The sequence below is a fragment of the Poecile atricapillus genome, chromosome 1, assembly GCF_030490865.1.
Source record: "Poecile atricapillus isolate bPoeAtr1 chromosome 1, bPoeAtr1.hap1, whole genome shotgun sequence".
Lineage (NCBI taxonomy): Eukaryota > Metazoa > Chordata > Aves > Passeriformes > Paridae > Poecile > Poecile atricapillus.
In genome coordinates, this window is record NC_081249.1 from 146,684,486 (window position 1) to 146,706,239 (window position 21,754).

Consider the following 21,754-nt stretch of genomic DNA (forward strand, 5'->3'; position numbering starts at 1 on the left):
ATTTAAATACAGAATTATTAGCAAAAAGTTGAAGGGGAAAGCAGTATGAGGCATAAAATACAGGATGTTCCTAATTTCAAGTAATAAAAACTAACACCCAAAATGTTTGAGTCAGTAATTCTTATTAATCAATTAAAATTTTAAAAAACCCACACTCAGACCAAGTTTTCATTTTTCTTGGACAGAAAATGGTCTGGGGGCACACATTTGACACAACTGAAGAGCAACTGCATTCAGTCTAGATGAATTCTTACAGATTTGCTTACCCCACCTGAAGCAGTGATTGACAAAAGATCACCCAAATAACTTTGCCCCATTAAAGCAATGCACAAAGCTCCCATGATAAGATAGTCCTCAAATGTTTATGACTCTCTCTCTTTTCTCTGGGCTCTGTTTGAGACTACAGGGCTGTTATTCTTTTCATAACAGGGGAAAGGATTGTTACTTTGGGTTTTATGTTGTTTGTTTTTTGCATTAGGTTTAGGGGGGTAATGGAGTTAAATGAATGCACTGTGCTGTTCAGAAAACAATGGGATTACCTCAAAATCGAAGTACAGCTCAGAAATTGTATTTTTGGTATTTGCTGATAGGCCTGTTCTGAAAAGAGGTGCATTAAATAAGATTTCACCTGTGTATAATGTTCTTTAAAATTGTGTCTGTACTGTTCTGCCAGATTGCTAAATACAAACAACCTGAGAGAACTCCTACTCATTCGCCACAATATGCCACGCCTTCAGAGAGTGTGAAACAGTCAAAGTCAAAATGCATATGCCGGTCCAAGTTAAATAAGAAAATTCAGGAATAAGGGCTAAGATATTGGATAATGAAAAATTTTAATAGTAGAAGGTATCTCTGGCATTTGTTACAGCAAAGCTACAGAAGGGGAAAATGTTACCATAAAGTTCTACTGTTAAAAAGCAATCAGCTCAAACCCGTGAAAAAAGCCACTCACCTATAACTAAGTCCCTGGCTGAGAGCAGCAGCAATGGGTTGGTGAAAGCCATTCCATACAACCTGAATCTTGTTGTAGATATGTTTCTGCTGCCATAATCCAACAGCCAAATCAGACCACAACACAAACAGAAATATACAGGCCTACTATAGGCTATGATACGATTGTGACCCTGTTTAAAAATAAACAAAAAAAAACACCAACATTTGTTCATTATTAGCGGATAAAGTAACTTTTACTTTTCTGCTACAGATAGCTTCAGAACCAAAATTCATCACTGGTTATCAACTAATATACTGTCACCTCACCATATCCTAAAGTTTTCTTCATAAAATCCTTAATACATTGCCTTGCAGTAATACCAATCTGTGCTTTTTGTGGCTTTGATAAAACAAAAACACAACAGTTCAATTAAGTTAGACTAAGCTATATATACCCTTAGTTTCAGCTATATTTTATGCTATGTTGAAGTACTAAATGCTAGGCTTTGTAAGCAACTGAGAAATCAATTTTAAGGAAAAAGGGATTAAAGTTTATTACTCAGATACTGCTTCTGCTGGATGGGGGGGACAATCTCTATTGGTGTTTATCAAAACACAACTTCTTATACAAAATTAATGACTTGCTGCAGAGGAATAATGCTTTTATACATCTTATCTAGAACATAAAGGTAATATTTTGTCTTGGCAATCTAGTAGATGCACAACAGAATATAAACACATTGTGCAATACGAGAACATTAACATTTCCATGGTCAAACATTAAAGCTCACTAGAGCATTGCAAACTCAACTTATTAGAGTGAAAAAATAAAGCAGTGTGCACACTAGGACAACTGAATGATCTGCAAGACTGAAACAGAACATCAAAGTTCTGTCAGTTCACACCAGCAAAGCAAATGACAACATTAAGAATGCTTCTCACTGTAACTGCTAGAATAATAAAGATTCATCAAAAAGCTTATCATGGCATGGCTGCCTAGCAAAAGCTAGGCTCAGAACAGGAGGACATGATTTGCTAAATACAAAGAGTATGGCAGAGGAGAAACAGTATCAGTTCCCTTGTCACACACCAGGACAACTACAAGCCTTTTGTGCCTTATAAGAAGGAACGTAAGAGAAATGCCAGAAAAATCAAACCATAATGATTAATTCTCTGTGGGAGTTCTGCATCTGCAGGGTTAATACAGTGGCACATGCCCATGACTTACATGTCGAGGGGAAGAAGAATCTGGCTGAACGCTCTGAAAGCAAAATGAAGAGGGAGGTTACCCAATCTACAGATAAGTGTGTTTACCTCCCTACACACACCTTTTTGGTTGAAGTCCTTTTAACAACATCTACAATTAATTTTACAGTTGTCAAGCCACATTACAGGCTTTAAATAGCATAAACCATGAAATCTATTTAAAGAGTAGATAAATCTGTTTAAAGAGTATATGTCTATAACCAGAATTCCAAAAACATCCCCAACCCCCTTATTTTCAGGACTTTTACTGTTTTTCAACAGTATTAGGAACTTTAATTTTAAATCTAATTTCCATCCTAATAGTCAAATCATAACAAATAATCAATAGTCTTGCATTACAATAAAACATTAGTCTAACAAAAATTAATAATCTGATTAAAAATATGTTTAGATGTAATTGCCTCATATGAATGCTTTGAGGTGTAGACACTAAAAAATTGAAACCCAAACCAATAAAACTTCAAGTTTAGCTTGTAGTCAGTTTTCAACGAGTAAGAATGTGCTCCTCTTTATGAAACCAAAAAAATGCATGAGAACAATAAATAAAGGATTGTTTAACAAGCATAGGCTTAACCATTCTAGTGAAGTGACCTTGCATCACCATCTATCCAACTTTCCATGAGGCCAAGTTTACTCATTTCTTTATAAATGATAAGCATGCACGTTTTTCCTTAAAGCTCTAACCTACAACACCCAACTGGATTTTTATCTATTGTTTGCAGAAAGTAAAGAGAAATTAAAATACCTTCAACAGTGAGTACTGGCAACTGGCTATTACCAGGCAGAACTGGAAGACCCAAATATCCTTGAAAAAGCCCTCTATAAGAAGTACAGAGCCCAGAAATGCAACTAGAATAGCTAGGATGACAGCTAATACATTTTCAAGGATCTCACGATTCCTGTTTTAAAGGGAGAGAAAAAAAAAGAAAAAAAGGAGTTAAAGGAGTTCTAGGCATAGTTAAAGCTAACTAAGCCTAGAAAAAGCTGCAAAAGAGCAGTTAGGGTCAAAAATTAACAAGGGTTATGCTACTGGTAGCAAAGTAATTAAGAACAGATTTGAACTTGCATAGTCTACCAGCGTACTGTCCTTTAGCAAAGCTAGCAGCTACCGGGATTTCAATGACAGCTGAAAGTAGTTAGTATCTTATGGCATTTTACTTTAAAAAGTAGAAGATAACTTCAGTAGATAATTTTAGAAATAATTCAAATGTTCCATCAGAAGCACAGTCCATAACATAAACCTATATTCAAAGCCTATCCAAGATGATTATGAGCCTATGAGAAACACAAGCATGATAAGCTACCTGTGTAAATAATCTGTCATTCACGATTTTCTAATGAAGAAACTAAAAATACTCTCGCTGGAGTAAGATATTCAAGTGGAATACAGATAATTCACTATGATACTGCCAGTGCCTTGGAACAGAATTATGAGTACTCTTCCCTGGACAGAATCATGATTATCTTGTTTATTTCAAGGAGGTTCATTACCAAAATTTAAATACTCTACATATTTCAAAAGCTGGTAACTGGAATATCGCCTTAATTTTATTCCTCTAGGTAAATGTAGCAGGGACAAGAAATCACAGTATTAAATGACTCTTGAAAAAAATGTTTTGAAACAGCAAGCAAATTCTTCCTATTTACCAAAACACTAAGTGCATGCCAGTTTGCAGACCCTTCGAATTAATTTTCCTTCCAATCCAATGCCTAGCATTAAAGATTGGCATTAATCTTTCTATTTCACCATTCAAATATGGTACTGCCCCACTCAGGTAAAGTGAAGGTTGGCTGCCTTTTTCCGTTATTTGACTGCTAGAGAAAAAAAGGAGTCTCCATTACTTTAGAAAAACTACATTCAGTATTATTCTTTCATTTTTCAGAGTACAGTAAATGAGTACCATTCTCTAAGGATAGTTTTATCATCTTTATTATAGTTTAGTAAATGTTTTCATCTTTGCTTTCTGACATCTGGTAATGTACAAGGATCTCACCTATCAAATAAAGCCAGAAGAGTTAATCTATCAAAATTGATGCTAATCCAAAGTTTAGGCAGGATCCAAAAGCGATAGTACTGCTTGACTTTTTGAGCTGCTTCCTCTTGAGGTTGCATGTGGTCCTGAAGGTCAGGGCTCAGGTCAATATCTTGCTGCTCCAGCAGATCTGTATCCATTGTTAGCAGCCTGTTCAACCTGATCTGAGGAAGAGAAAGCTAAAAGAAAGTTAGTATTAACAAAAGCTTGTTTATATCACATCACAGTATTATACTGAAAATTACTTTAAAGAAAATTGCCAGAACTCTTTAGTTTCATTTTTGAGGAATTGCATGTTAAGCACTGTCACAGGCTCCTACTTACTTTTTCTGTCCTTACTGCACATGAATAGGACTAGCATACATAGTTTGCATACAACACAACTATGGCATTTCAGCATATACCTTACTTCAAATGAATGTGTCTTCTAAGCACATTATCCCATTTACTCTGAAAACTTCAAATTTGAAGACAAGTAAACTGATACATGGACAGCACACTACAAGAATAATCCCATTATTAATTTAAATAAATTACAACACATTTCTTATAGTGAGCTAATCTGCATGCAAATCCATGCTGAATGGTTCTTTCTGCATGACAAAGCAACATACTCGTGCACCAGTGGTCAAATTCAAACTCACTGAATCCCGAACACACTCAGAAATGAACCAAAGGAAAAGCTCTGCCCTAAACAGTCTAGTACTTTTTATGACTATACTTATATTTATGATACAAGTATTACTTATTCTGTAGTTTGTTTAGCGTTCTCATGAATATCACAGTAATACTAACAACCATGAAAGAATTAAGAAGAGTACTCAATGCTAATAAGATATTATAGTACATGTGCATTGCCTAATCCAGTTTCTAAATTTCATTAACAGGCCAAGAAGCACCTTGATATACTGGCCCTTATACTTAGGCAATGTAATTGTTAAGATGTCCTTTAATGAAAAAGCTTCACAAATGTGTAAGGCAAAGAGCAAAATTTCAATATTCATGCCACCTTCAAGTGTCAAAACAACAGGTTTAGTGTTTCGAGGGGCTTTTCTCCTACAATCATCTAAGTTCCAACAAACAATCATCTAAGTTTCTAACATTCAATTTCTTGATTTATATAATGTTTTCCATCACTCCTTAAATCATCAGTGTACTTAACTATGCTTAGGCAGCTTTTCCCTCCTAGAAAAATACTTATGAAAAAACAAGCAGGAACACTTCCTTTCTAAAGGCATTTAAAAAATACAAACCATACTATTAAAGGTAAGCTGTGCTAGAAAACAGGTCCTTTTTTGACCATTTTAAAAAAAACTTAATTTCTTAAAAGGTACAATCAGCATAACGTGCATGACACTAATAATAAATTTCAGTGGAAATTTCCATTTAGGTGCGTGGGCTGTGCTTTTACAGTCACAAATTTGCCTTAAAACAGAATCATTCCCTCCAATGGGACTACACTGGCAAACCAAAAGAACAGAAGTAATGCAGCCTCTTTTCTAAAGGCTGCATGTTCAAGGGGAACTGTGGAAAGCAAAGTTCCTGTAACAAACACCAAGTTTAAAAAGCACATTCTTGATCAAAAGCATTGTCAGGCAAATGGAGGTCTCTTACTCCTCTGCCAAATCCTGAAGCTGTATTTCATTTTCCCCTCTTGATTAGGTCATTAGGTACTTCAACATACTTATCTTTGATTTTCCATCTTAAGAATAATGACCATTTGCACTGTTTTCATAACATATGACTTCAGAATCAAGAGTACAGGTATGACTGGACTTGACAATAATACAGAAGCTTTGAGATCATAAAACTAAGGAATTAGAAAGCTATTTGCAGTATGAAACAGTGTAAGCTGCCCTGTTTTACCAGGTCAGAACACAGTATTTAGTCTTTCTGCTGCCTGCTAACCTCAGTAATACACAGAGGAAAACTCCAATTGTACACATTATCTCTGGAAACTTTTACAAGGTATCTTAGAACATTCAATTTCTGTGTTTTTAAATCGCTAGGTTTTAGATCAGAGGAAACCAATTAGGTTTTAAAGTGCTATGCAAAAAGATTAATTTGTATTATATATGAAGACACTACAATACTAAATATTTTCTCTTCATTGATCCAGACAAAATTCTTTCATATGAACAGAGAACTATCACACAGAATGATTAATCAGTGCTACAAAGTTGGATAGTCTTCTGATTCCTTGCATGCTTTAAAAATAAGTAAGAAAAACTTACTAGATCATGTGGATAAAAGCGAACTGAGGTAGAACTCGATACGTGAGAGTCCGTGTCACTATAAGAACAGGGAAAATACTTCAGATTATAAACTACATTTTATTTCAACAGGTTGCTCTAACATTCTAATGTCCCAAATTAATTTTGATACCTTGTGAATTTTATGTAAATATCCTTAAGTTTTCCCTCCAGTCACTTATTATAAATGCAAGTAGCCACGTAGTCTCATGTATTGTGGTACATTCCACGGCTATAGTAAGCCAGAAGACTCTTGAATCTTACCCTTAATAACATTTTCTCAACACCCAGTCCCTAAATTGTTGAAAAAGAACTTCAATGATAGCCATTATTTCACTTGAAAATACAAAAATATTTTATAAGCTGTTAGATACTGATTTGTAAACATACATCACATCTCCAAAGAAGTGCAGAGGCCGCTAGGTGTCCACATGCAGTTTCTCTTAACTCTATAGTGTTTTTATTAAGATCCCAAAACTGCCAAAAATATTACATACTTAATACAAGTAAAGTGAGCTACTTAAACTGCTTTTGAAAAACTTAACTTTTATTTAAAGTTAAACCTCTGGTAAGAAGAGCAAAATTACTTTGCAATTTCCATTCATTAGAGACGAAGAGAAATTTCTCTTACTGTATGAGAGTCCATATCCAACCATTGCTTTTTCCCCCAATTTTGGATAGCTTTTGGATGTTTGCTTTCCATGTAAATCACATGGTTGTAAGACTTGTATCAAATTTATGCAACTTTCCTTCAGTTCCTTGCCTTAAGATAAAAACATTCTTTGTTATCAATTTTACTTCACTGAAACTCAAGTATTCTCTACAGCCAAGATCTGATTATCTGAAGTGGCCAGTTTGTTCCTTCCATTAGCACATACAACTTCAGAACAGCAGCCATCAGCAAAGCCATTGCATCTGGAACATGCAAGCAGCAGAGGCAGGGATCGGCAGCTTTGTGGAAGGAATGCAGAACTTTTTCTCAAAGTTCAATTCTACAAAAGGCACTTGCATACTCTCACAAGAAAGATTTGAAGATGGGACGTTTTATATTCATTACTCCATAATTCCAAGAGCTATTCCACATACATGTGGTAGGAATTACAGCATTCAGCACGGCGCAATAGCTGAGCAGAACAATTCTACATAGTGAAGTAGATTTGGGGCAGGTGGGAAGCCACAGGAGGTTTTGGGTTGATTTTCTTTCTTCTACCTCCTATCCCTTCAGAGAAAGGAAGGGCATCTTTCCCACAGTAGATGAACTCCCCAGTATGCAGCTGGCTATTTCAGCTGCAAGTCAAATTTTAATTTTAGGCATATTAACACTTCCATGGTACTGTTTGATGTAATCTATGAACTTGAGAATAAATTTATCAGTTTACAATGGCTTCACAATTGGAAGTTCAATAGCCATTATGGTCAACAGCCACCTACTTTCTCAAAAATAGGTTACATTCTTTAACAAAGACTTCTATAAGCCAACAAAAAATGCATTCCTCAAGTTCTCAGTTTGGACGTGTACTGCTTAAGCTAACAGTAGTCTTTATATTCTGAGATAATAGTTAACTTAATGTCATCTTCTAGTAAAAATCACTTGGGTCACAAAAGTATATGGTTAAGGTATTGTATTGGTTTTTTTTAGTAGTCCATACTAAATAACCTTTTAAAATTCAAATAAAATATTGGGTTGCAGTAAGACAAGAATCATCACTCTTGACTGGCCTTCACACACACCAGATGTTGGATGCTCTTCTTGCAGCTGGCTCAAAGTTCACAAGTGACATGTCGCAGCCCCCTGTCTCGTAGAGCGTAGAACTGAACTTACCTATTAAAGAAAAGTTCAAAACCAGGTCAAAATTTCCTCATGTTTCATCCCATTGGTAGCAACTTCTATTCATCAACTTACTACAGAGATCAATTCAGATATATGTATTTACATCAGTGTCAAAATACAAAATGTGATTACACATGAATGTATCACCAGTGCAGAGATTAGCTACAGAGCTGTCTTTCGTACCATTTTACATAACATATACACTGTTATTGCAGTACCAAATTAAAGAGTTTGTATTTACAAGATGCCACCATTAACATAACAGGACAGTGTAAGCCCTTTTTTCCCCCTGGAGAATAACCACATGAAAAACTTGCAGTGACCAGCTTCTTCAGCTCTTCCCCACCCCCAACAGAACGATCAGTAAATGATTCACTATCAACATTCAAGGACATTAACCACAACAGAGATAGCCCAAGTATCCTGAAAAAAATTATTTTGAGAAGTCCATGTCTACTTGAAAAGAAACACAAAGACTGAAAGAAGTGGCTAGAGATGCTTCGTAAGTTAACTTAGGAAACTCAAAAAGGGAACATAAAACAGAGATTTATTCTACAAGCTAGAAACAAATGCTTCAGTGTAACAAAGGACTGCAAACTAACTTCTTAGATAAACCATTTGGACTTTCTTCCAAAATACATAACTTTAAAAAGTGGCCAAAGATAATAGCTTAAATGCTTAACTACCTTACTCTCAATCTTTTCACAGTACCCTCCTCCCAACATTGGCCTGATCAGAGATAAGCATTGCAATTTTCCCTGAAGGCCAGGTTCAATACATTTCAGCTCCAAATGCAGGGAACCCGATTTTGAAACTGATCTCGTGTGAAATTATCAGCCAGCTTCTCCATCTCATGATGCAAAACATGCAATATTCCCAAGATCAAGATTATATAAACATAAGAAAAAATCCTACTCTGGAGCATGTGAAAAAAACCTGTATACCCCTCTCAGCTGTACGTCTTGCAGCTTCTCCTTCTGCTGATACAAGACACCAAGCAGCCCGCCCAGAAATACCTAACAAGATGAGAGCTTCCAATCTTTCCCATTTCTGTGAGAACGCAACCTGCTTCTAATACCATGGATTTTGAATATTTTTTTAACATAATATAATCCTGCTCCAGCTACTCTTCAGATCCACAGACAATTAAGTTTGATTCAGAAACATTTGAATCTTAGCAGGTTAAATCCCTCAAACTAGATGCTTAAAACCAGTGAAACAAAGCAAAAAATAGGGGTACATTGAAAATATCTTCATAAAGCTTTCTACCCTCAGAAGGAGCACTTCAGATGAACCAGGCAAATACCACAGATGTGCTCAGAGCCATCATTGTGACAAGACAGTCCCCTTCAGAGCTCAGGAGGCACAAAGAGCATGCACCGGAGCTCAGTAAAGCAGCAGCTCTCCTCGATTCAATTACATCTGCCACAGACATAAGGACAAAGCTCACTTGTTAGGGCTTTTGTCCTCAGTGGATAAGATTTTAACAAAGTCCTTCAGCTGATTATCTTTTGGTTTTTCAATGCAGGGTGTAGTACACAGTTGACACTGAAGCTTACAATTTAAGCTAGTAGGTAACATTGGAATCTTCCCACAATTAATAAAAAACCTTGGTTACAAAGGTTTATTTCTTAACTGCATCAATGAAGAAGTTTCAAGAGCAAACATGGAGATACTGGACAATGCAAATACACTTCAGGTTCTATTCAGGGCAAAAATGTGCATAAATTATTATGGATAAATCTCCTGGGCAACCAGCCCATACCAAAAAAAAAAAAAAGTTTGGGTTAAATTCTTTCTGGTTTTGCATTACTGAATAGAGATACTGGAAATTAAACTTTTTAATTTTTACTTAATGAAATTCTAGTCACAGAAGTTAGAATATACTACTTGGACATGTAATTTCTCCTTCCCTTGAGCTGAGAAAACACATGAAATATTTATTTCAGAAGTTTACTGAACTATTATACTCTCTCATATCTACAGTCCCCTGTCACCCAACTTATCTTTCAATCTATCAAAATTTACTGCATTTATATAGCTGCTCTAAGTACTGCACTGAGATATAACAAACCTGATTAATATAGGTAGCAAACAAACAGATTCCCATGGTTTATACACAAACTACAAAATGGACTCAGGATATGTCAGCCTTGCAATTTACCCACCTACTTAAATACACCTCCTACTGAAAGTTAGCTCCCTGGCAAGCTCCACAGCTTCACATTAAACCAAAATCTTTTTCTGCCCCCTTTTATTGTTTTTCCTTTCCCATTTTTGATTTGGTTTGGTTTTGTCGTTGTTGTTCTGTTGGGGTTTTTGGTTGGTTGATTTTTAAAAATAGATTTTTCAGAAAAGCCTCAACTCATCTCAGTAGAAAAGCTGACTGGACTGTTCATTGCTGTTGGTGACACAAACTCCAAAGTGTGACTGGAGATAATATGTCTGTGCTACAAAATCCTTAATTTTTCAACTCTGTGAGATGGGAACAGCTTCCTCACAGCACACAAATTCTAACAAACAATTTCAATACTCAAGATTCAATACATATGGATATACCCAGCATTTTTATTTACTCTAGTGACTGTCTCCTATTCCTGTCTCCCACAGCATTCTCCGTGGGATACTCAGAACAGCATCACATTGAATAAGCCTAGGAATGTATTTTCTCTCTCTGAAGCCTGTAGCTTTATCAAGTTGTGAGCAAATGGGAGACACCAAAGATTATGTTGCAAATCAAGAAATATGATCAATAGCACGTTTGCCAACTCAACATAAATGTCTAACTTCTCTGGACATAAAAAAGACATGTACATTCTTAGCAAATTAAAGTCACCCTAAAAATATTCAATTTGGACCAGGTTACAATAATGAACAAAGACACTGTGATACTCAAGCAAACAAATCCAAAACACATCTTCATTCTGGCATGGAGAGGAAAAAGACAAATGTGTGTTCTTTGAAGCAAAAGACCAAAATTCCTCATCACCACATCCAAACACAACCATGTAACAGTTCACACTGTAAAAATTCATATTCCCACAGTTAAGGTCATCAACAGGCAACAGCAACAGGCTGATGAGCTTACACAGACAAATCCTGGAAGACTTAAATGGCTCAGGATCTAACTAGAATGGTGCTCTGATGGTTCCCTCAGCTAAGTTATTTTCAGTTTGCTTCCCAGTTTTACATCTAATAAATACTACTTTTTTATTTCAAACCTCTCTGACTACTATTCACATGCAAAGTCTTACAGATACGTTGAAATTACATCATCATTAGACCAATATATATTTATCTTCTGCTTCAGTTGATATGTTTTAAATCCTCGTTAGCAAAACCAAAGTAATCAGAATTTGACTATTTGGTAGACTGCTAGGAGCTTTATTTCCAAAGTTCAAAATTCTACCATTAGCTATGGTACGAAGACATACGTGTTTTTAGTTAGAACACTTCAAAGTAGTTCATTTTTTGTTCCAATACAAGAGCAACTTACCTATTAGACCGAATTCCAGACTACAACATAGATATTTTCCACAGGAATAATGGGAAGTGAATATTTATTTTCTACATGGACCTTTGCACATCCTCCTACATCCATCCCAAATAAATTACAACGATTTAATTATCAAAAGATACTGTGTAACTGTTCTAAATTGGTTTTAATCAAATAAGTAACCAGGGTATACATTTATCTTTACATAAAAGTTTTGATATTCAAAACCATTCAGCTGCCTTCATAAATTAAAATACCTGAAACTGAAAGATTATTGCTTGTTACAACCAGAAGTCCACCTAGCACCATAATTATCTTGTAAAGCTCTAGATGAGCAGTTCTCTTCAAGTACTAAAGCAATTAAAAAAATAAAATAATCTAGCTAAGGACAAGAGTTTGTTATTTTACCCCAGCTTCAGACACTGGGCATCTGTTCTACTAACTCAGTACTTGGATTCCTAACTATTTGACAAATTCTAATTGAATTTAATCTTCACTGCAAGGGCTGAAAAACCCCACTTACCTGTCTAAAGAATCAGATATTAGTGAGAACAAAAAGCATCAATACTGCCACACTCCACTCTGAAAACTGTCACTCATTTAAGTCACAGCACATGTTTTGCTGCTTTTGAGATTTGTATTATATCAATCCTGCCTATAATCATGGCATTTAGTTTGCTACATTTCCTTTCTGTTCTGCATTCCTTCTATGATTTAATTCATGTTTAATGCTCCGTTATCAAGCTCCTGTTCCATCCTTTCAAGTTCACCCCCCCGCTTCAACCTTCCAACAGTATAACTGATAAAAATCTTCCTATTTTGAACCTGGAAGACTGAAGATAATGCCTCAAAGCATCTCTTGCCTTATTCCTGGGGCAATCCCCAGTTAAACATAACTGTATCATCACCAGACCAGGCGTGGGACAGGTATAATACAGTGAGCCTCATCCTACGTAAAATAAGTCACCACAATCAAATTCACAGACAAGAAACTTTAAAGCAAACAAAACCAAAAATTGCGCGTCTTGTTAAGTGCTGCAACTTGATATCAGCATGAAAAGAAAAAAATGTAGAAGCAGATAGTGCACTGGTAAAGGAAAATATGAGCGCTATAAGTGAGGGCTTTTGAAGTAAATGAATGCGTGCCCTGCCTGCCTTTCCAAGAGGAACTGAATTAAGGAAATTAACTCTTATATGCACTGAACAGAGATATACAACCCCATCTATGTTTGTCATTGGTATTTTGAGTTGGTGAAAATGAGGTTTTGTTTCCATATATTTCCCTAGCCACTATTTTCAAGATTTTTTTTTTTTTTTTTTTTTCCCCTGGGCAGTCACAATGATTTCCACAGCTAAAATGGTCATATCTCCTTCATTGCTTTGATTTTTATTCTGATGCTGATCAAGAAAAAAACAAACTACTACCTCCTCCCAACCCAAACCACAATCATGGTAACATGGTCATATTTCACAGTAAGATATCTTGGGATAACCTAGCAAAACCAAGAGCCTTAGACTCAATGAAAAGAGAAAAATAGTGTTACTTCATATCCCTGAGGGTTTAAAAAAAACAAAACAAAACAAACAACAAAAATACCCCAAACAAACTAACCATGTACCACTTGAAAGATACTTGAAAGATACTGTCTTGTCAGGCCTGGTTAAGGAATCACACACACAAAAGCTTGCACCATTTTGCCAACTATTTTACTCTTAACAAACAATACCACCTGTTCCACAAAACCTGCTACACAAATTGAAAAATTTGATTTTCCTAAAATAACCCAAGAAGATCCTGCCTGTAATAGCTCCTTTCTCTCAAAGGATTCTAAACTAGATGCTCAGAGTTTCAAAATGGGAAACAAATCCCTATTATACATCAGGTTTCTATCTAGCAAATCCTGGAAGTTTTGTGCTTCCCAAAGACAACATGATGTCCCATATAACTGTAAACACAGTACAGGCAAAGTTACAGAAAAGTTGATTCATATGAATATTTGAAGACTCTAATGTACAAAAAATGCAATGAATATGCCTTTTTCAAGAGCCTGAATGCCATGCTGAATTTTATATATGATCTACTTTGATTTCTGCTAGAGCAAATAACATAAACTCTTAAATAACATAGACCTAGACTGCATATTAAATGACAAATTCTACAGAATTCAGCTGTGTTATTTCAGGTAAGATGAACCAAATCCTTCAAATAAATAATGGCAGAATATAGCTCAACATTAACCTTGGACAGATATAACCTGTATAACAGTTTCAGAGTTACATTTGAAATATATTTTTTCCAAGTAGAAGTCCAAATTAAATAAAGAAAATGGGTTTTGTGTGACAAGCTTTTATAGTTGAAACATACAGGCACTGAAATTGAAATAATAACACTTCTATCTAGAAAAAAGTAAAGCAACAGAATCTGCAACAAAAATTATTAGATAACTAGATCATGTGTATTATCTACATTTGTAGTTAAGTTTTATAAAACATCTCAGAGTAGGTCAAGGTAGTTGTCAGCTTTGGTTATATTCCATTTTTCCTTATACTGCAGCTAGACGATGCAGAAGATTGAAGACTCAGTCAAACTCACATTTACAGGGTTACCACAGACTGGCAACTCACAGAATCTTCCCCTCTAGTGAGGTAAGAAGACAACTCATTTATCTTTTAGTACTGGTTTACAGAAAAGTCTGAAAACAAATGTTTTGTCAGTGTTCTGATCAAACTTGTACTTTCAGGTTATTACAGCCAACAGCTGCTCAAAATTCCATCACTAATAATTGTCAGCGCTCAAGATGCCCATTTTAATAATTCAAGGAAGAGTTATATATTAATAATGAAGTCATAAGTAATTAGGGCCATGTATAGATAGCTGCAAAGATCCCTGACAGGAATTTTTCCAAACCTGCCCCCTGCACCATGTGGCAGATCAGTCATTTATGTTAACTTCTTCCTAGCAATTTTATTAGCTGCATAGGAGTTAATTAAGAACTTAATAATGGGGAATATTACATAAAATGGACCATGAAGAATGAAGAAGGCACTATAAAGCTCTGTAAAATGATGACGTTTGACATACCAAAGAGTCCAGATTTACTTCCAATACCAAGCTCCTAAATTAAGGTGTACATTAAAAGCAAAGCATTCATTTATGTAAGTATTTCTTTTTTGAACAACAGCTAAACAACTCATCTAAAAAAGGTAAGATCAAGAATTCCTAGGAGCCATAACATTCTGGTTTCTTTCAAGAACCAGAAGATGCCTGTAGTCTGCTCAACTGCCTGCAGGACCACAGGAAAGATTTATTACTTGTGTTACATTGTTCAAATCAAGAAAGTTCTCACACCATCATTACTTGCATCTATGCCTCCATATTTCCCATCACTCATTTGTTACAGAAAGTGCCTGGAAATGTGATCGAAAAAGGCAACAACTGGATGAGCAATATGGCCTTCCTAGAAACACAGCTACAAGATTTAGAAACAAAAACTCAGGTTAGCTGATTTTCACTGCATATTGCATTTCCAATAAATCTGCCGTATTAAAACTTCCATGTCACCAAGGTTACATAAGGCCTGCATACCAAGTTCATCGTGCAAACTGCTACCGCCTACAGCAGATGCAGTGGCATGTGATGCTTCTAAGTGGACACTCCCATTTCTCACCAGCAAGGAGGCGCTAGCGCCGGGCACAGCTGCCTGGGAAGGGGGGCGGGACTGCACTCTGACCTGGGAGGAGCACTGCTGGCCTTGCTGACCATCTTGAAGGCTACGAGAAAACACGCATTGGGCAGACATTACCAGGAAGAAGTGAAAAAGAGCCAGAAGTGAAGTAAAACAAGATTTTTCAGTTTAAAGAGGAAATTATTTTTTTTTAAAAAAAGAAAGTGTATAGTAGCATTAAGCAGCCAACACCTAGGGTTAAAGTAACCCCTAAATTTTGTGTAACAGTGTTTAGGCCCTAGTTACATCAGTAATCTAGAGATACTGTTCCTATCAACTTCTTAGAAGTAGTACTGCTTTCAAAGATCTCCCCACCTCACCCAACAGGTATATTCTTCTGAGTCTTAATTTGTAGGTGCAAAAGCAAATTACTGATGCTTAGTTTAAGTACAGACTAACCTGAGGTATCACCTATATTTACACTGACTATTCCAGTCTTCTCACAATAGCTGGGATTCTTTTTGCTTATTCAAGTATGACCTGATCAGCTGTTTAGGGCTTTTTTGTTAGTCACAGACATCACCTTTCTTATTATTAATCCACACTAACTAGGAAATATCTTTAGGCTTTGTTGATAGCCATATAATACCACAGACCTTGTAGATAACTGAAGTAATACATTTGGATTCAGAATTACTTTGAACATATTAAGACTCTCTTTAGAAAGTCATTAACTGGCAAAAGTTGATTCTGAAGCTACTTTGAAGATACAGAAAAAACTTTATTACTCACCAAAACACAGGTTTTAAAAGTCAACCTGGCTTTCAGAGAAATTTGTACATTTATAGGCATGAGTAGATAATGTTTCAAAAATGTTAATTCTCCTCTTCACAAACTTCCAATGCAAACTTACTTTATAAAGCTATTTACCAAAGGTAAGATTTTTTAAATAGCTTGTTTAACGTCAGGTATGACAGTGTCAGAGTACATGATGTTCACAGCTGATATCATACCATCTTTGCAAGAGCAAGTCCTTCATTTTGTGTATTTAAAGAAATTACATTGTACAGTCATTAGCTGAGGCATTATCTTAGGTAAAAGATTTTGTATTTTAAAGACTGGAAAACAGCTTAAACACTGTTTTGAAAAACAGTATGTATCACCTGTTGCTTTTAACATTTCACTGTTTACAGCATAATGCTAGAGTTGGCAAATGAGGCAACTAAAAAAACAAGATCTTACTAAGAGTTGAAGGGTTATATCTGATGTACTTGCTTTTAACAGTATTTTCTACATCATCTACTTTTCAGTTCTTTTGTTAGAGCATCACTGGAAAACAAAATATGGATATAAGAATAGGTGTTAAGAAAAGCTCATGCAAACTAATGCAGACATGCACACAGCTCAGGAAGAAAAGAACTGCAATTCATTATTTATTGTGTTCTAACATTTTAATCTGAGATCTAAATTCAGTATTTTGCTGCAGTATACAAGGTTTTCAGTGAGCTATGCAGCAACAAAAGCCCTAGGGAAGTTCACAGATGTGCCAACTTTCACTGTCTTCCTTAAGCAACACCGAACCAACTACCAGTAACCAAGAGGTTATTACACAGCTGCCCTTTGAATAGTTATCCTCATCTGTCACAACTAAAAAATTCCACCAAAATATCCATGTCAACCAATTGTAAAATATGCAAAAAATATGTTTATTCTCTGCCTGATTATTATAAGAATAAAACTCTACTTCATACATTCACTTACACACATGCATACACCATTGACTACATGGGATGCCAATGAACACTTATTTTTCAAGTGCCCAAAACACTACTGACATTTAGACAGGACAAAAGCAGGGGTGGACGGTGTTTTATGGTGCATTTTGGGTTTGCTTTTTAGGTTACCAAGCAAAATAATCTTGTGTCTAATTTAGCATCAAAACAGCAGAATTTACTAGACCAGGTTTGACTTTTCTACCACTGCCAAAGACACACATATATAATGTCATAATGCCACTGCCTATTTGCTAAATATTTCAGAGATGAAGTGAAAAGTAATTGCAATCATGGATAGAAAATTATAAATGATATCAGGTTTAACTCAACAGGTCCTAGGGAATGTTCCCCCAACATCCTGTTTTATGACAGAGTTACAAAATTAGAAATTAAAGTTTTGCTGGCAAAAATAAGAAACGCATAACATCAGGGCAACTAAAGATTAGTAAATCTAGTATTCTTAGAAGTTTAATATCTGAAGTCATAGATTAGCAATATCAGAAACTAGACTGGGGCAGCTTACCAACAGCATACAGGAGTGATGTCAGTACAATTGTAGTGATATTTTGAAAACTTCTTAGTGGTAACTGGCTAAAAATGTCTCTATATTTCATCACATTTGCTCCTTAGGCATGATTTCTTTAATATCTTTCTTAAGGGTTTCCTTCTTCCAGTAAAACAGAATTTACATTAAAATTAAGATACCCATAAAGGAAAGGGGGTTTTTAGACTGTTCACCTAGAAATTAAAATACTAATACATATATTTTTTTCAGATACATTCTACAGTTGATAGCTCAAATTGAATCTGTGTCAAACAAATATGAAACACTTAGCTGTTTGGTTGGACTACAGCAATATAACTCCACTCCAAGGGACAGTCATTTAGCATCATGAAAAGTACTTCGAGTAAATTAACCTCACTAAGTATTCAATTCTGAATACATTTATATTATAAAGTATTTTTGATAATGTATATCATTATGTTAGAGAAGTAAAGCAAGCCATTTTAGTTGTTTTTTCTAATTTAGAACAGAACAAATTTAGATAACAAAGATGCTTAGGGGAAATCCAAGGCTAGAATATTTAATCTGCTTTTTTACCCTTGAACATCTTGCCTGATTAAAGAGTTACTCCCACTTCACAAAGTGAAATTCATGATGCACAAAGTTCACGAAGTTACTTCAAAGTCTGTCACTGAAGTCAAGCTTAAGCCATGGGAACCTTAATGACTGCACTAGCGTGTGGAAATGCGGCAGCTGTCAACCAGTTTAAAACAGGGTCCTTTACTTTCCTTACTTTATACCTACATGAAAGAAAACACTGTTTTCTAACTAATACACAGTTAATAAGCTTTCATTAGTCTGCACAACCTCTTATGCTGCAATACACAAAGCTGCACTACCCTCCTTTATAAAAAAAAAAAGGAAAACAAAAACTCAGAGGCAAGTGAAGGCAATCAGGTAAAGCAAAAGTGATCTGAAAGAATGCAAAGTTTTACCATCCTTCACTATGAAGCAAATCACTAGCTTCAAGTTTAACACCCTATGTTCAGCAAGACCAAAAGCTTAAAAAAGAAAAATCTGAAATTACATAATTACTACTTCATACTGTACTAGTCACTAAAAACACACCTAACTAGTTTCAGTCCTTGGTATGACAGATGTCAGTTCCTCATCTGTTAGATTTCTAGGTACCATTCTTGCACTCCCCCTGCCTGAGGAGAATTTGCAAACATAGTCCTCAAATATTTTAGTGGTGTGACAAAGATGACAATTCCTCTGCCATTCTCTACTGTAAAGTATTTTATTTGTTCAGTTTCTACAGCTTTTCCTAGTTCAAAAAATTACATAAATATTCCCAAAACACAAAAACAGTTTAACATACAAAGGATGGTCATTGAGAATGTATAATATATGCAGTTACTCCTACGTATTTATCATGTAACTGAAGGAAGAATTACTTCAATACTGACACGGGACTGTTCCTTCTTCTACAGGCCATGTTTTCCTCACAGATTCGCCAATACCATAAGCAACCAAGAAACTGAAGGACTTAAAACACAAGTCTAAAAACTTATTGTGGCTGCTGTTTCTACTGTTCAGGCTGATAGATCAAACAGACCTGCTGCATGTAAATCACTAGGCTCAGCATTGAAAACAAAGGGGCTAGTTTTCAACTAGCTGGGGGACTCCTGAGATAGACATATACAGTACATTTTAAACATTGCCAAGGCATGCAAAGTGCCACACAATTAGATTTAATACTAAGAAATACTGGGCATTTTACTCACTTCATTATTTCTCTTTTGCTGTAAAAAGCTGCACGATCTTCATAAAGGTTTACCTGCATTTTAGATTTGTAGCCTATGTATGTATTAGCTCTTTATAAATGTCTGTCATTTTGCTTATCTCCCACAATCTACAAATGCGAAGTGATCACAGTACTAGTCCCTAATACTTACATTCTTCAGGAAAAGAAAACCAAAATGGGGAGTGCTGATACTATTTTCTTGGGTTTCTCTTGTTGATTGGAAGTAAAAGTTTCTAAAATTTTTGATAAAAACCACTGAGGCTAAGTTTGTTAGCAGTAGTTAATTTTTATATCAATCTGAAAACATCTGCAACATGTTAGAGACTGACTATCCTGTCCATTTTTAAAATAGTGCCACATATACATGCACAATTCAACAAGCCCACAGTGACATGCAGTGACAGCTCAAGGTTATGGTGGGGAAGGAAGTAAAAAGTGCTTTTCTGGCAACACTGGTGGGTGTGGGGAAGTGGTCTGCTGCATGCATGCTAAATATGGTGGAACATTTAGATACCCTACCTGAGGGGTGATCCGATGAGCAATGTAGGAGGGGTAGGGTTACTCCCTGCATTGTGCCGGCGTCGTACTGCCTGACGCCTAAATGTGCTGCGTTCACGGCGAAATGTGACAGTCTCCTCGCTGGCTTGTGCTGCTGCATCAAGACAGACTTTAGGTCAAATAAGAACCCATCCTAGTTACGTACACAGTAACTTAAGTCTCCTTTCTTCCCTCTGACCCTCCCCAAGTTAATGAACTTGACTCACAACAACAAAAGTAGCTTATGCCCTAACGGTTCAAACAGACTGCCTCAACACAGGATCACAACACACAATTATTAGCAAAAATCTTTGTGGCTGGGGGAGTGTTCTTGAATATACAGCTTACTTTTTTTTACCCCACAGATCCAAACAGCCAGGTTGCAAAAGAAGTTGGATATCCCAAATCTTTTCCGTTTACACGTGGCAGGAAGAGACATCTGATCTCACTCTTTATTTCATTACACAAATAATTAAGTAGCCTGAAGGACAACCTAGCAAAGTTGTCTATCACTTCTCACCATAGTCTTCTCAATTTTATAACTTCTGCCAAATAGGTAGGGTTGAGGTTAACCTCATCACAACTCTTTCAGGGGACAAATAAGAATAGCTTTTTTTTTTTTTCTCATAAGCATCAAGGGATACATGTTGCTCCTTCTAGACTAGTTACAATATAATTTACAGAGGTAGGAGATTGAGAATAAGTGAGAGAATAACTTCTTTTTAAGGACCGATGGTTTTGTTATTTCAACTCCCCAAACAAAAGGTTTGGCTCATTTATAAAGCAACACTGTAAAAAACAGTTTGTATGTACTCAAGGGATTAAAATATTCATCTACACATTATCCCCCGAAATCCACCTGGCGTCCCTAAACTCTACAGTCCGAACAGTTTCAGATTTGGACTGCTTCATGGTGTGTCTATAATCTGAGAAATCTTCCTCCTGGGCCAAGCGAGCTCCTAGCCAATCTGAATGCAGAGCACTAAAGAGCTCAAATGAATGGGCCACAGAGAAAATAGTTTCAGCAGGCAAGTAGAGGACAAAAAAAAAAAAAAAAAGACATGAAGTCAGTGCAAGAGGAGAATCATAATCTTGACAGGGAAGTCACAGCTTTGTGGCCAAGAAGCCTGTTACTAGAGTGAAAAAAACAAGAACTGTGTCAAACAAACAAAAAACAAACACCTCCTCTCTCCCCCTATAAAAAACCCCCCACAGAGAGCAGTGGCAGGAATACTACAGGCAGAGCAGCCTGTATGCACTTCAGCACACTTGAAGTTACAACACTGCTGCCATTAAGCTTTCAACACTTACAGCAAAGATTCTAACGCTGGTCTACAGGGAACAGCAACCTATTGCAACCTACTACTGTTGTGTACTACTGTCATAGCTCAAGCAATAAAGGCTGAAAGAAGAGTTTAATTCACTCATGAACTACGGGTTATCAAATGAATTCTGTATCTGAAGCTTCAATTTATAGCTTGATTTAAAACAAAACAAGCTACATAAAGAGATATACTTTAACACCAACACTCAAGCTACATGCTTGGTAATTTCATTACCAGAACTACAGAAGGGCAACCCTAATTCAGTTCTTTCCTCTATTTTCAGGAAAACCAGGAGTTTGCTTGTTCTCTCCTCATTCCTCCACAAGTGT

General features: G+C 36.0%; 1 protein-coding gene across 9 annotated transcripts in view; it reads right to left on the reverse strand.

The window, feature by feature from the left end:
• Nucleotides 1-21,754, reverse strand: part of PCNX1 (pecanex 1) — an 89,073-nt gene that overhangs the window by 37,095 nt on the left and 30,224 nt on the right. For 3 of the 9 annotated variants that reach the window (XM_058850300.1, XM_058849707.1, XM_058850213.1), the window contains exons 7-14: nt 20,083-20,215; nt 15,398-15,582; nt 8,216-8,306; nt 6,467-6,524; nt 4,194-4,411; nt 2,945-3,098; nt 2,162-2,194; nt 953-1,124 (exon numbers count right to left, since the gene is read on the reverse strand). In XM_058850300.1, coding sequence (XP_058706283.1) covers nt 953-1,124; nt 2,162-2,194; nt 2,945-3,098; nt 4,194-4,411; nt 6,467-6,524; nt 8,216-8,306; nt 15,398-15,582; nt 20,083-20,215 — 1,044 coding nt within the window. The remainder of the gene's footprint in view (nt 1-952; nt 1,125-2,161; nt 2,195-2,944; nt 3,099-4,193; nt 4,412-6,466; nt 6,525-8,215; nt 8,307-15,397; nt 15,583-20,082; nt 20,216-21,754) is intronic. The other 6 variants (XM_058850377.1, XM_058850043.1, XM_058849795.1 and 3 more) reach the window with 5 other exon arrangements.